At 33.0% G+C, this 14,914-nt stretch overlaps 1 protein-coding gene across 2 annotated transcripts; it reads left to right on the forward strand.

The window, feature by feature from the left end:
* The first annotated feature begins 215 nt into the window (after positions 1 to 215).
* On the forward strand, positions 216 to 14,405 carry LOC124354587 (UDP-glycosyltransferase UGT5-like). Of its 2 annotated transcripts, none has more exons than XM_046805155.1 (7): positions 216 to 298; positions 4,763 to 4,997; positions 5,185 to 5,789; positions 7,498 to 7,720; positions 11,077 to 11,185; positions 12,577 to 12,687; positions 14,027 to 14,405. In XM_046805155.1, the coding sequence occupies exons 2-7, from the start codon at positions 4,769 to 4,771 to the stop codon at positions 14,316 to 14,318; spliced, it is 1,569 nt and encodes a 522-aa protein (XP_046661111.1). In that variant the 5' UTR covers positions 216 to 298; positions 4,763 to 4,768; the 3' UTR covers positions 14,319 to 14,405. The 2 variants fall into 2 exon arrangements, with proteins under 2 accessions (XP_046661111.1, XP_046661112.1); XM_046805156.1 differs by lacking the exon at positions 14,027 to 14,405 and adding an exon at positions 13,671 to 13,992.
* The last annotated feature ends 509 nt before the right edge of the window (positions 14,406 to 14,914 follow it).

The raw sequence follows: 14,914 nt of genomic DNA on the forward strand, positions 1-14,914 counted from the left end.
CAGATATTTTTAAACTGGTCATTGGTTTTACCGGTAACGTGGCAAACTCGTAATGAATTCAAAACAATACGAAGACAATTGCAGCTTATACTGTTGTCTTATTTGTGCATTTGTAATCTCTTCTCTCACACACATAAAATGTCTACCTTCTTCATTTCTATTGACACGTTTATATCTTAAGTACCACTCGTATCCAAAAAGAGATAATCAGCAAGGTGCATTTCTGTTGACATAGAAATATTGTAAGTAATATTCATCATCCAACAAGGATTACGGCACTGGTAACCACGTAGATCAGGTAACTATTATTCATACTAATCTGAAAAATCAGTGGTTTCACTGGTACTTAGTTTTACCAAGCAAAGTAATACTAATACGGTTTTAAATTGAACTGGAATTTTTTTCTCCACTTATGGTTTGTTTTCATTTTGAGTAAATGAACGGAAGAAAATATCTGTATTTCTTGGTAGCTACACTTAGAATTAAGGGAGTTTAATATAATTACGTAATTTGATCATACGTATATAAATAATTTTGTTTCAAGAACTTGAAGTAAATAAAGATTGCTGATAAATAATTTCTAAGGCGTGATCTATTTTATCATAATGGTTTTGTACACCTGGTAAACGTCATGGTATACTGCTATGATGTGCTATTTAACTTGTAACTGGTCCTTGCCAGGTCCTTAATAAATAAGGAAACGAGTTTATGGAACTACCATTACTTTTCTCATTTATCAATCAATATAACCAACTAATACATATATTTAGAACTGAAAAGTATGGGCCAATGTTCACTTCCACAATGGCATCCACAAAAAGGTAGAACACAGCATTCTCGCTGGAACGCTGTTTCACAGCGCTATTCACGGCCAGACCTAGTAGCTAACATTAGCAAATATCTTTTGGATACATCGAAGAACTATTTGACCTCGCCAACTTTTGTACTCTATTTAATACTGGACATTAAAGGAGTCGTTCATGTAGTTCCCTTGAGCAGGCAGAGAATTAGCAGTCCCGAGATGTCAGATCTGAATTAACCAAGAGCTCCGTGTTCTGAGACTTCTGGGAAAAAATGCAATGAAATCCCAAACACCTTAAAATGGCGTTATATCTTGGCAGTTATTTTTGGACTCATTAATATACGATAATTGTAAACCTTATTTGATTATTGTTATTAAAAGAAAGATACTCAAAGAAGATCAAGGGTAGATTCAAGGGCAAAGCACTTACACCCAATTACTCACGTTCATCTCTATCTTATCTAAATGGCTTAGATTGACTCACAAACTTGAAAATTACAGATAACCTTGACATCATTGACTTATTGCATAAAACGGCTCTTCCTTCCTGGACAGTCTTTACCGCTTAGACAATATAACAAAGTCTCCGGAGATGTACACGGGTCTAGAGTATATTTTAATATTTTTAGATGTTCGATCTGTTTACAACGTAAGATAAACCGGTACATTTCGGTAAGGCTAAACCACATTAGAATATTTAGGAACGCGCTTGTATTTTTCATTTTTGATAATTTCAAAATAAAAGTAGACAAAGTAACATATGACATTTATTATATGTTATATGTTAAGTACCGTACCTATATGAAGATCCTATTTGTACCAAAAGCCGAACAGGTTCACAGTTTTAAATCCACCGTTAGTGCCGTCTGATGAGATTAAAATTATATTTCATACACTTTATTTATTTAGATCGTTAATCTGGTTTTGATTGAGGTTTTTACACTTTAGGCCTGTCGTAGTAACAGCCTAAAATTAACTTAGTAATAACAAATTTTCAAGTTGAAAAGTGTTGAAAAACCCTGTCATTTTAAAATGGGTAAAATGTGGTTAAATATAGATTAAATGGGTAAATTTACTTTTCAATAAGGCACACCTGAAATTAATATAATCACCCAGGTTTCATACCTGCAATGTAAAACCAACTTGAGAAATATCTCAAGAAATAAGTATTTATATTTAATCTAAAACATATAGGACATACAAACGGAAACTTAGGTTTTGGGACATTGTGGGTGTCAATTTCAAATTTATCAACATTATGTTTTGATCTACTAAAAACTTATGTTCTACTTTATTTGGTTTATAGATATTTATTTCACTACAATTTTGGTCAACTGTTTTTTTTATTGCTCTTTTATCAAATGGCATATAACATGAATAGTGTCTGTTAGATAAGAGGATTGGGACGAACAATTAGTGTAGCATAAACACGTGGTTTACAATAACTCATATACAATTTTGAATAATAATTATGGTAATATTTGAATTATTAAAACTCTAAAGAACATGAATAATCATTAATTGTAATAATGTACTATAATACGTGCAATAGGTTGATAGGTATTTCGACCATCAGTCCTGTCGTTGACCCAAGTAGCTCCCATTAATTTTGTTCGGTTCATCATATGTGAGTTAACAGGTCCTGGAATGCAGTGCCCACTGCCCATACAAGGTGACCAAATCTACTACATTTTGCGGCTTGACTAAAATCACTAAGAATAAAATGGGGTTTCCACATATAACAGCTGTAAATATTATCAATAAATACTCTAAGAAACGTAATAAGTACATAGAATTTTTATTAGTCTGGTAATTAAGATCCAGGGATCTCTTAGGAAGAAATCATGGGTTCGAATCTCGAGGAGGTGGAAATACTACAAGTCTAAAATTTTTTAACGCCTAGTCTTAAAAATAGATTTTTAAAGATACAACCTGAAAACTTTGTAACGCGTATTGTAAACCAAATTAAAATTAATTGCATTGCTTCTTTTTAGAACCAATTATTTTATTTTTTAAAATGAAAAATAATTTTAGAAATGTTGTATAGAAACGGTTATTCGGAATTCTTAAAGTACAATATCCTGTTACAGTGTCATACCACATTTAGTATATTAAAAGAAGATTAACTTGATGTATAGAACTTGATGTAAGATTAAAAGAAGATGTAACTTAACTTTATTTCAAATTAGATGTTTTAAGCAATAATACTTAATTATATCTTGAATTTTTAATATTCACTAGCAACATCGGCCAATATTGGTGAAGTTACTTTTTACCACACACATTGATTGACATTATGATTCGTACACTCAGTTTCAATTATAGAAGTATCAACTTTATTGTTGCTATACATTTTCATAACAATTAAATTACTAATTACAGAAAGTTCTAGTAAAGAAGTCCTTTGAGGGGAGGAGCCTCTCAGTTACGTATTCTTTAACTAGCCAATAATAATGTTAAGCATGCAATAAGCGGTGTTGCCAAGTTGTTTCCTCAGTGTCCGAGTATAGCGGCCCAATAACATGCTTATATTTGGAAGTTAGACAGAAGTCGTTGTAGATAGAACACGATTAACACTTTTAACAACTTTAGAATGTTATCAATAAATGTTTTGAAACAGTCAATTAGCTTCCTCCATAGGTTAGTTATTATAAGTCCACAGCTCTCTTATGGAAAAGGTCGTGGTTTCTAATCAGGGGAAGGCGCTTGCTTACATTATTGTTATTTACAGTAAAAATAGAACATTTTACAAATAACATATTTGGTACTGAATCTTCTTAAGAAGTATTAAAAAAATATTAATTCTGTATAAATGTCAACTTGTAATACGTACTAAGTAATGATAATATTTTACTATTTAATTTTATGACCTAATTACTTTATCCTTTGTTAAATAAACAGGATGGTTATTTTGGAACAACACTGATTAAATCAATACACAATTAAAATACCTCAAGATTTAGTTACATGTTAACCATGTGTGAGCCGGAAAAATGTAGATGGTAGTCGGTAGCTATTTGTGCAGATGGAAATATAAAGATGTGCAACACACTGATCCCTATGTGCCGCCAATACACTGCTTAAATTTAGCTGAGTTGAATATTGAGGCCTTTGGAATAATGAAAATAACTAACGAATACCTTAGTTATGACTAAGTATTATATCAACCACGTTATCAGTTTGCAACTAATTAATAAGATTATTTAACGATTTCGTGAAATTTGCCTGAGTGTTTATAAAATTATAGGGTTTAATTAATAATATTCTACTTTACTATTTATCTTAAAATAACAGTTCTATTACAATGGCATTTTTAATTGCATAAATAAATAGTTAAAACTCACCACTATTGTTACGATAAAAATATCATGATCACGACGCTCTAGAATATTTTGCTCTGTAAGTGGATTGTTGGAAGGTGGTGGAGGAACAGTGATAAGATAACAACTTATAGTACAATTTAGTAAGCGAAAAAAACCTCCTTCTTAAACTGATAAACTGAGTAGATACATTTCTTGCGATAACACATGTGATAACCATTGAATGTACACTGATTTTTGTAATATTAGTCTTATCCAAAACCTTTGTACGGAATTAATCGCCATACAATAAAGAAATGTTAGTTTACACCATATACATTTTCATTCAAACTACTAATATTGTCTGAACAGCCAACAGATAACAGATGGAAGAAGGGACCGAGCAGTTTTCGCTGTGAGGGTACACAGGATTATTCATCCTATCTCGTATTTAGGAGTTTGTGTCACTCAAAAAGGATATCATTGTAAACAACAGAGCGTTTGAGACAAATTTTTCGTCATATTCTCAGTGATGCATAGCAATATATTAAATTGCAGATGGTAAACATATTCTGCTTTTGGTAATATATATATATTCTTAGAAATGTATTAGTTTTAAGAAACAAAATTAAAGCATGGTGGGTTAACTTTTACATTGCAGAAGACAATGAGAGTTTTACTGGTTTTGATAAGCCTGTGCGGACTTGCTCATTGCGCACGGATCCTCGCAGTGTTGCCATTCCCCAGCAAGAGCCATAGTATCCTGCAGTACGCCATATTCCGTCTTCTGGCTCAGAGAGGGCACGAGGTGGTGGTCTACAGTCCATATCCTCCACCATACAGTATAGCCAACCTTACGTACATCGACCTACCAACAGTTCTGAATGACATATACAGTTAAGTAAAGTTTTAACACAACAGTATACAAATGATAAAGTGGATCTCGAAGTAAAACCCTTATGCAAATTGTTAAGGCGTTACTGGACACTGATGTAAATGTGTTAGTAATATTAATATTATTATTTAAAATAGTTATATGAAATAATTAGAATAGTATAATGATAATTAAACTTTTCTTTGCAGGTACTTGGTCATTTGAACAATTTAACGAAAAAGTCCTTGAGCAAAACTTTTATGGATTCCCGATTAAGGGGCTTTGGGATGTGATAGCATTAGCTTGTGAAGACGTCTTTAAAAATCAAAATGTCGCAGACTTACTTGAATCAGATGAACATTTTGACCTGGTTTTCCTCGAAGTTTCGTTGGGTCAAGCTTCTCTTACCGCTTTTAGTCACAAATTTCAAGCCCCAATCATAAATTTCCAAGGATTTTCAACCTGGGGTCTTACAGATTGGATAGTTGGAAACTCTCTATCCATTTCCTACATTCCTGATATCGCTTCCTTCCCTTTCACACACAACATGTCCTTTAAGGAAAGATTACAAAACTTTCTGTCAACAGTTATCACTATACTGTTTTATCATTTGGATCATCTTCCGAGACACCAACAGATAGTTCAACAGTACTACAAAGACCCTAGCATGCCACATGTGAAGGAAATGATAAAAGAGATTTCCATAACCCTTACAAATTCACTCAACATCATGGATTATCCCAGACCGTACACTCCAAATATGATACCGATTGGAGGAACACATATGAGTGCCCACGATACTCCTCTGCCGCAGGTAATATTCATACACTAATTGTATATACTATCTTGATAATTTAAAATAATCTTACAAACGATACCTTATCATTGCGATGAATGAAACAAAATAACTGCTATGTCCATAATACACAAGCACACGATCTAAATTCATTATATAAACTTTTAAATGGTTCCAAAATCATTTAGTGCAGAGTCTTAATAAAAGCATTATCTCTAATCATTTATGGTTGAATGATCGTGAAAGCCAAATGCAATTTTCTAAAACCTGAATACCACAAGAACGTACTTAAGAACTTAAGAACGTACTTAAGAACGTACTTAACTTCTTAAGAAATTAATGTAGCATTTATTTCACCTCAAATTGAACCGAATGATATTTGTATAGTAATCGTATATAATAATGTTCTTATTTATCTTAAACTAGCGACCCATTCCAGCTTCGTACGGGTTCAATACATGTTTTTCCAATACATATATATTTCTAAATTAAATCATAAAACAATCATTAATTTTTATTTTCAAAACTCTGATATTTATAAGAATCTTCCTATAATACCTCTAACAATATAATGTACCAGATTAAGCTAATAATAACCAATCGCTAAACCAAATCAAATGATTTTATGAAATTAGATCAATTCATGATCACTTATCTAACATTATATATTATTACTACTAATAACTACAAAGTATATGTATAAGCAATATTTAAAATAGTATTTTCACTGGACAACACAAATTTCTTGGAAGGTTATTTTTGTGACCTTGCTATCAAAATTGTGTAATTTTTTATTACTACATAAATTACTATACCTACAAAAGCAGCTCTGGTCAAGAATAAAAATGGTTGAAAAATAAAATGTTTTTCTTTACTATGCCTCAACAATATAATAACAATAACTGCTAAATTTCAGAATCTAAAAATATACTAAGGTAGTAACTCTACTAATCGGGTTTACTTACCTTTAGTTAAATGTTAGTTATTCTTGGATTTCATTACTATACTTCGCAATGAAGTGTGGTGTGATGCCCGCTCGACCAATCAGAGCACAGTTGCCGTTCTTTAAGCATAAGTCGCGCAACCAAAACAAGCGGGTTTTTAACGTAATACCTATCTACCAAAATATGGATTGAAATTATTTGCTTGGAGAGTAATTTAACCTACTCGTAATGTACCTTAATGCATTGATATGAAAACTTTATTTATATAAACAGCTTCGGAAATGCTAATAAAATTGTAAACTTTAAAAGACAAATTTGATTACTGTACTTTATTCTTTGAAGATATAAGTTATATGCCACCGCGGTCTTTTTTAAGGCCTTTTTGGAATGTAAAATTTCGTAGTACATTATTTTGTTTTAAATCGTAAGGTTTCACTATTAACAAAGGAAGCACTAAAACATAAATTTTCGCATTATACAAATGTTTCTGTAGTTTCTATGATTAAAATATGTATCATACCTAGGAACATGCCCTGGTTCACATAGAAGCCGACAGTGAAAACCGTATCAAAATCTGTTAACTAGTTTATAAAATATTGATGTACAAACAGACAAACACAAAAAGCAACTTTAATTTATAATATTTATACTATTTATTGATTCAACAGTAATTTTCATTTAGATAGATTATTTTAAATGTTACAACATAATTATACTGATGTCTTAGATAAACTGAGATAATCTAACTGGTTTTGGACTTTAGTTGGCTTACGTATTTACAGGATATTGATAGTTTCATGGACAATGCTAAAGAAGGAGTGATTTTCTTCAGTTTAGGAACATTTGTTCCATCTCATATCATGCCTAGTAAATATATTCAGGCATTTGTCACTGCATTCAAGAAGATGCCATATATGGTTTTATGGAAGACACAACTTGAAAGTATACCCGGACTTCCTAAGAATATAATGCTTACGAAATGGGTGCCACAGCCAACGGTGATAGGTAGGTAAACGTTTCGCTAGTAATAACAAGATCTTAGATTTTGCCTTATAGAATATATGATAGAATTAGTATAAGGTATAGTAAAATAAAACCCTTTTTTTAAAGTTATTGTATTGCTATACATGTGTTTCTGTATTCAACCATCATCAGTGTACATTAACGTCTAAGTAAAACAATAAACAACTAATTGTACACATTTGGACCATTCAAACAGATGTTATTTTTATATGACTCAGTTGTTAATAAAATTAGAATTTAATAATTTTTTCCAAAACGTTTTAGCTTATTTTTATGTTGCTATTTAAAATTTTATGAGGATGTTTATTATAATTTACATAGATACGTAATATTTTTTTCCTTTCGTTTGAATATCTAAAAATGTTCACGTTTTTTTCAAAATTTGTGCAGTTATGGTCAGTTTCTAATACATTTTCAGTGAAATTTGGTTTTTTTCTAGACATGTTATTTGTTTTTAAAGCTTGTATATGTTCTTTAAACCTTTTATTAACATTTCTGCGAGTTTGTCCAATATAATAACTTCACAGTCACTGCAGTTAATTTTGTATATTTCAAATTGAATACATAGATATATTATATCTATACATAGATATATTATACATAGGTATATTATACATACGAGTAGATGATATAATTAATATAACTTAAAGAGAGATATATTTAACTTTTCTATTTCGAATATTATAGGTTTAAAGAGCTTTCAAACTCTCATCATTTGAAAGTTCCGTGCTTATAAGAAACCCCAATCTCAATAAACTTTCAACCTTTGCAGTATATCCTGCCAATGCGAGCTCCCGGAGCTAAAGGCCTTTTGAAACTCCAAACCTTCTTAGAAGCTTCCGTCTGTGATTTAGGAAACTTTGCATTTTAGAACTTCGACTTCTGGGAGCTTTCAACCTCAGAGAGATATCTTTCTTTGGGTGCTTTTCTGTCTTTGAAATATCCACTTGGAATATATCCTAATAAATCCCTTTAAAACTGCATAAAGCCTTCAGCATCAGACCCATTATGATGCGCAACTCTTTTTGTGATTATCAGTTATCACTGGAGCTCTGGTTTCCATCAACTCTCACCTTCTGAGTACACCAGGGTTTTGATGTAATAATCCTGGATTTGAGTTGTAAAATTGTAATTATGATGCGCAACTCTTTTTGTGATTATCAGTTATCACTGGAGCTCTGGTTTCCATCAACTCTCACCTTCTGAGTACACCAGGGTTTTGATGTAATAATCCTGGATTTGAGTTGTAAAATTGTAATTATGATGCGCAACTCTTTTTGTGATTATCAGTTATCACTGGAGCTCTGGTTTCCATCAACTCTCACCTTCTGAGTACACCAGGGTTTTGATGTAATAATCCTGGATTTGAGTTGTAAAATTGTAATTATGATGCGCAACTCTTTTTGTGATTATCAGTTATCACTGGAGCTCTGGTTTCCATCAACTCTCACCTTCTGAGTACACCAGGGTTTTGATGTAATAATCCTGGATTTGAGTTGTAAAATTGTAATTATGATGCGCAACTCTTTTTGTGATTATCAGTTATCACTGGAGCTCTGGTTTCCATCAACTCTCTCACCTTCTGAGTACACCAGGGTTTTGATGTAATAATCCTGGATTTGAGTTGTAAAATTGTAATTATGATGCGCAACTCTTTTTGTGATTATCAGTTATCACTGGAGCTCTGGTTTCCATCAACTCTCACCTTCTGAGTACACCAGGGTTTTGATGTAATAATCCTGGATTTGAGTTGTAAAATTGTAATTATGATGCGCAACTCTTTTTGTGATTATCAGTTATCACTGGAGCTCTGGTTTCCATCAACTCTCACCTTCTGAGTACACCAGGGTTTTGATGTAATAATCCTGGATTTGAGTTGTAAAATTGTAATTATGATGCGCAACTCTTTTTGTGATTATCAGTTATCACTGGAGCTCTGGTTTCCATCAACTCTCACCTTCTGAGTACACCAGGGTTTTGATGTAATAATCCTGGATTTGAGTTGTAAAATAGTAATTATGATGCGCAACTCTTTTTGTGATCATCAGTTATCACTGGAGCTCTGGTTTCCATCAACTCTCACCTTCTGAGTACACCAGGGTTTTGATGTAATAATCCTGGATTTGAGTTGTAAAATTGTAATTATGATGCGCAACTCTTTTTGTGATTATCAGTTATCACTGGAGCTCTGGTTTCCATCAACTCAACTCTCACCTTCTGAGTACACCAGGGTTTTGATGTAATAATCCTGGATTTTGAGTTGTAAAATTGTAATTATGATGCGCAACTCTTTTTGTGATTATCAGTTATCACTGGAGCTCTGGTTTCCATCAACTCTCACCTTCTGAGTACACCAGGGTTTTGATGTAATAATCCTGGATTTGAGTTGTAAAATTGTAATTATGATGCGCAACTCTTTTTGTGATTATCAGTTATCACTGGAGCTCTGGTTTCCATCAACTCTCACCTTCTGAGTACACCAGGGTTTTGATGTAATAATCCTGGATTTGAGTTGTAAAATTGTAATTATGATGCGCAACTCTTTTTGTGATTATCAGTTATCACTGGAGCTCTGGTTTCCATCAACTCTCACCTTCTGAGTACACCAGGGTTTTGATGTAATAATCCTGGATTTGAGTTGTAAAATTGTAATTATGATGCGCAACTCTTTTTGTGATTATCAGTTATCACTGGAGCTCTGGTTTCCATCAACTCTCACCTTCTGAGTACACCAGGGTTTTGATGTAATAATCCTGGATTTGAGTTGTAAAATTGTAATAATAAGTTTGGTTAAATTCGGTTTCATAATGCCTTTGGTTACAACTCGATGCCAGTTTTATTAAATACTATTTTTATTCATAAGCTTCATCCAATAAGCGTCCACAAGCTCACCTTAAAATCCATTAATACAGCCTGCGTTGTGTAGAACGCAATATAAGGTCATGGGGTTTCGATTTCCTGGATCTGATTGGATTTATCATTCATCAATAGAATGCCCATGACTATTTTCGTTATGAATAATTATTGTGATGACTCATAGATCATTGAGAATTATTTACATAAACATAGCACAATTGCCAAATCACAAATTTACGTAAAAATGTTTGCAATGAGAACGTTCATAAAACACGTTTTGCCAAGCCTTCTCAATTAACAAATGGACACAAAGGGCGTTGAACATTATTCCCGGCGGAAATTTGTTACTTGGAACGTCCATATAAATTTTGTTCAAAGAGGAAGTTTACTCAAACTGTAGTATGTTTTAACTAGCGAGGAAAAAATTATATATTGACTTATATATTGATGACAACGTTGACAACCATTGTTATGTCAAGCAGGTCATCCTAACTGCGTTCTCTTCCTGACTCATGGAGGACTGTTCAGCCAACACGAAGCTTTCTATGCAGGAGTTCCAGTCGTTGGCATACCTTTTACCGGCGAGCAAAGGTAGTTATTTCACATGACATTGATTGGCGATAGCTATTATAACAGATTTGATGAGGGAGGTATTTTAAGGCAACGAAATGGCAGTGATCGCTACTAGAATTATATTTATGCTAACTATCCACGATACTGCTATGGAAGTGTCTAAGGTATATTTCCATGAGCTAATGTCTATATTTTATTTGGCAGCAGCCACTACACTTCGTACATTGTGCTTTATAAAGTACCATAACAGTGGAAAGGCATATTAATATTAACCGGTTGGTAAGGTATTATTTTGGAACAAGAATAGCCGCTTGAAATTAAAAAAATCGTACTATAAATGTGAAGCTTAAAAGCAACGTTTACTATGCAATGAAATTGTTGCCCGGGACCCAGAGCAACTATCTTACTAGCTAAAGTACTGGGAACCAAATCCAAATTCGGATAAAAGTAAAACAAATTTTAAAATATTAAATGTTATATAAACAAAACTCTAAAGTCACATTCCCTTAAGCTATAAATCCCAAATTACAATTTAACTTTAAGATAATGTATTTTTATTGTGTAAAAAAGGTGAGGCCAATTTTCCTTTTTTACCTTATTCTGCCCATACTCGTAGGTAACTAGGCTCTACAAGGATCAAATAGAATAAAGAAGAAACTCGATACAGTGCAGACTGCTTGCTTTTTCATATTTAATTTTGAACCTGCTCTAAACTGAAACTCAAATTCCGACGCCTTATTAAACCACTCGGCCATCGGCTCTTTACATCACATGCAACCTACACCAGTTCGTCGTCAGAGCCTAGAGGATTCGACTAACCCCGTTAACAAAGAAATTGTTAGATGGCTCAGAAAGAAGTGAGTCACTTTGGTTAATTATTAAAATATTCACTTAGTAGAAGAGTAGAGGGTAAGATTGCTCCCAATGTAACCCTCCCGCGCTAAGGGTTAGGTTGTTAAAGTGACCTCCGAAACGGCTTATTTGTCATATTTCTTACGACCTTTTATCGACTTTAGAGCTATCAAATACTGTCACTACGTCTGCTTGGATATCCAGCAGTACTCAGTACTGCTGGATACTACTTTTGCTGAACTGTTGTATATTGATATTATTAATAAAGGGTACATTTATATATGGGTTTATTCGTATATTTGCATTATTCTGAATATTCGTTTGAATCTTTTAAATGTACAATCCTTAAAAAATACACAACTTGCATTTTACACATAATTTTATAGACTTAATAAAATGTGATAGTATAAAAAAGGCTCATATTTGTTCTATGCTGCACACAGTTATTTTTAAACTGCTTGTTATTTAATAATATTTAACAGAATTTACCAAATACAATAGGCTTTAGCAGATTACTATGTAAGCTAGCTATGTAAAATATTTTTTTTTTTTTTCAGGTACAACATGAGGTTTTACGAGCATCTCGGTGTTGGACTCAAATTGGAACTGGATGAAGTCACGGAGGAGACTGTGTACGAGAAGATATATACGGTTATAAGTAATCCAAGGTAATAATACATGGTAAATCATGAATATTGAAAGATATAAACACTAATACAGATTACATTAATACTTCTTGTAGGAGCACTATCTTCTATATCTGCTAGACCTTTTACTCAATAAATTATTAGTCTCTTGAGGTACCATATGTATATATAAGTCCTTTTTAATTTTTTTTTCGTAGTCATATCCATTTTCGGTTAATCTTTGTAAGGTGGTGGTAACGTTTAAATTGATCTCTTGCAGACGTACAAGATCGCCAGAGCAATGCCCAGGTAAGTTAAAACTTCATTATGTTACAAATTTGTAATTATATTTTACACAATTTAAAGACATTTTAACCGTATCACTCATCACTACAGAGGCAAGAAAATTTTTATTTTTGTCCATCTTTCTGTCTATACGCCTTTCTGTCGAGAACAAACGGATCTATGAACTTGAAATTCTGAATGAAGATTCATTTCATTAGGCAACATCGAGTTCGATTATAGTGCATGTCACTCCAAGGGATTTGGCTGAACGTTAGCGATCATTCTTATATTCGTCTTATAAGTAATCATTATGGCAATAACAAAATTATAGAGTAAAAAAAATGTGTAAACAAACTGGGTACAGTCATTTAGTATTTTAACAAGTGCCATAGTAACACATGTAATTAGGTTACTTTTTTCAGTATTAAGATTTAAGTTCAAGGTCCTCCCATGATATATAAGTTTTTTTGTATATAGATGTGTTGAGATATACTGGAACTCTTCATCTCAAGCCTGCCTATATAGGTGGTACGAACTATTATTTATTGGATGTTGCTTGCAGGTACAAGGAGAACGCCAGAAGAGTGTCCAGTATAGTGAGAGACCAGTCGATGTCTCCAACTGACACGGTCGTGTACTAGCTAGAGTACGTGATAGGATATGCTGGAGCTCCTCATCTGAAGCCTGTCTCATTCTATCTTTGGATGTAAGAACTGTTATTGACGGATGTTGTCTTGCAGGTACAAGGAGAACGCCAAGAGAGTGTCCAGTATAGTGAGAGACCAGTCGATGTCTCCAACTGACACGGTCGTGTACTGGCTAGAGTACGTGATAGGATATGCTGGAGCTCCTCATCTGAAGCCTGTCTCATTCTATCTTTGGATGTAAGAACTGTTATTGACGGATGTTGTCTTGCAGGTACAAGGAGAACGCCAAGAGAGTGTCCAGTATAGTGAGAGACCAGTCGATGTCTCCAACTGACACGGTCGTGTACTGGCTAGAGTACGTGATAGGATATGCTGGAGCTCCTCATCTGAAGCCTGTCTCATTCTATCTTTGGATGTAAGAACTGTTATTGACGGATGTTGTCTTGCAGGTACAAGGAGAACGCCAAGAGAGTGTCCAGTATAGTAAGAGACCAGCCGATGTCTCCAGCTGACACAGCCGTGTACTGGATAGAGTACGTGTTGAGACATGGAGGAGCGCCTCATCTGAAGCCTGCATCAGTTTATCTTAAGTGGTATGAACTGTTATTGTTGGATGTTGTAATTATTCTGATGCTTATTGTTTCGGTGACAGTCGTATTCTTTTACTACTCTGTTAAGAGATTAATAAATTTTATGTTTGGTAATGTCCGATATGTTTCTATTACAAAGAAAAGAAGTTGATCTGTGATTGTGTGTTTTATTGATTTTTGTTTAACTCTTCAAATAACAATTGACAAATAAACGATTTGATTTCTAAATTGAATATCAGCACGGAATATATTATTTCCTATTCCAGTTCACTGCTAGTTCCGTCCTAATGGGATTTAAAAAAGGATTAAAAATCAATTGATTGCATCTCTTCTAGCTAACCAAGCCGTAATTTAATCCTGGAAGAAAATTAATCTGTGTTTTGATTATAATTATAAACTTTACTCAACTACATTGGGCCTTACCTTACATTCGCTTAAAAAATAAATTACGTAAACACACATTTTAATACAAATTTTGCTAAAGAAACGTCAAAACCATTCAATGACTTTTTATAAGAAAATATTAATTTTAAAATGTCAAACGATAAAACACAAGTACAGCGAGATGTAGAAAAACAATAGATGATGTGTTTACAAGATATTTAGCAAGATTTATTCTCAAATTTTTATTTCATATTATATCAGTTCATACACCCATAATTTTATTTTTAGAATAAAGGACAATAAAAATGAAATAATTATTTCAGAAATACAAGATTGTAATGACAATGATGACCAACATAATTA

This window comes from Homalodisca vitripennis, chromosome 2, assembly GCF_021130785.1.
Source record: "Homalodisca vitripennis isolate AUS2020 chromosome 2, UT_GWSS_2.1, whole genome shotgun sequence".
Classification (NCBI taxonomy): Eukaryota; Metazoa; Arthropoda; class Insecta; order Hemiptera; family Cicadellidae; genus Homalodisca; species Homalodisca vitripennis.

Excerpts from the sequence above, each read along its gene's own strand:
- LOC124354587 (XM_046805155.1), top strand. The coding sequence starts at position 4,769 with ATGAGAGTTTTACTGGTTTTGATAAGCCTGTGCGGACTTGCTCATTGC. Across the intron at positions 4,998-5,184 it reads AGTTCTGAATGACATATACA|GTACTTGGTCATTTGAACAA; the intron begins GTTAAGTAAAGT and ends TTTTCTTTGCAG. Across the intron at positions 12,688-14,026 it reads ACGGTTATAAGTAATCCAAG|GTACAAGGAGAACGCCAAGA; the intron begins GTAATAATACAT and ends GTTGTCTTGCAG.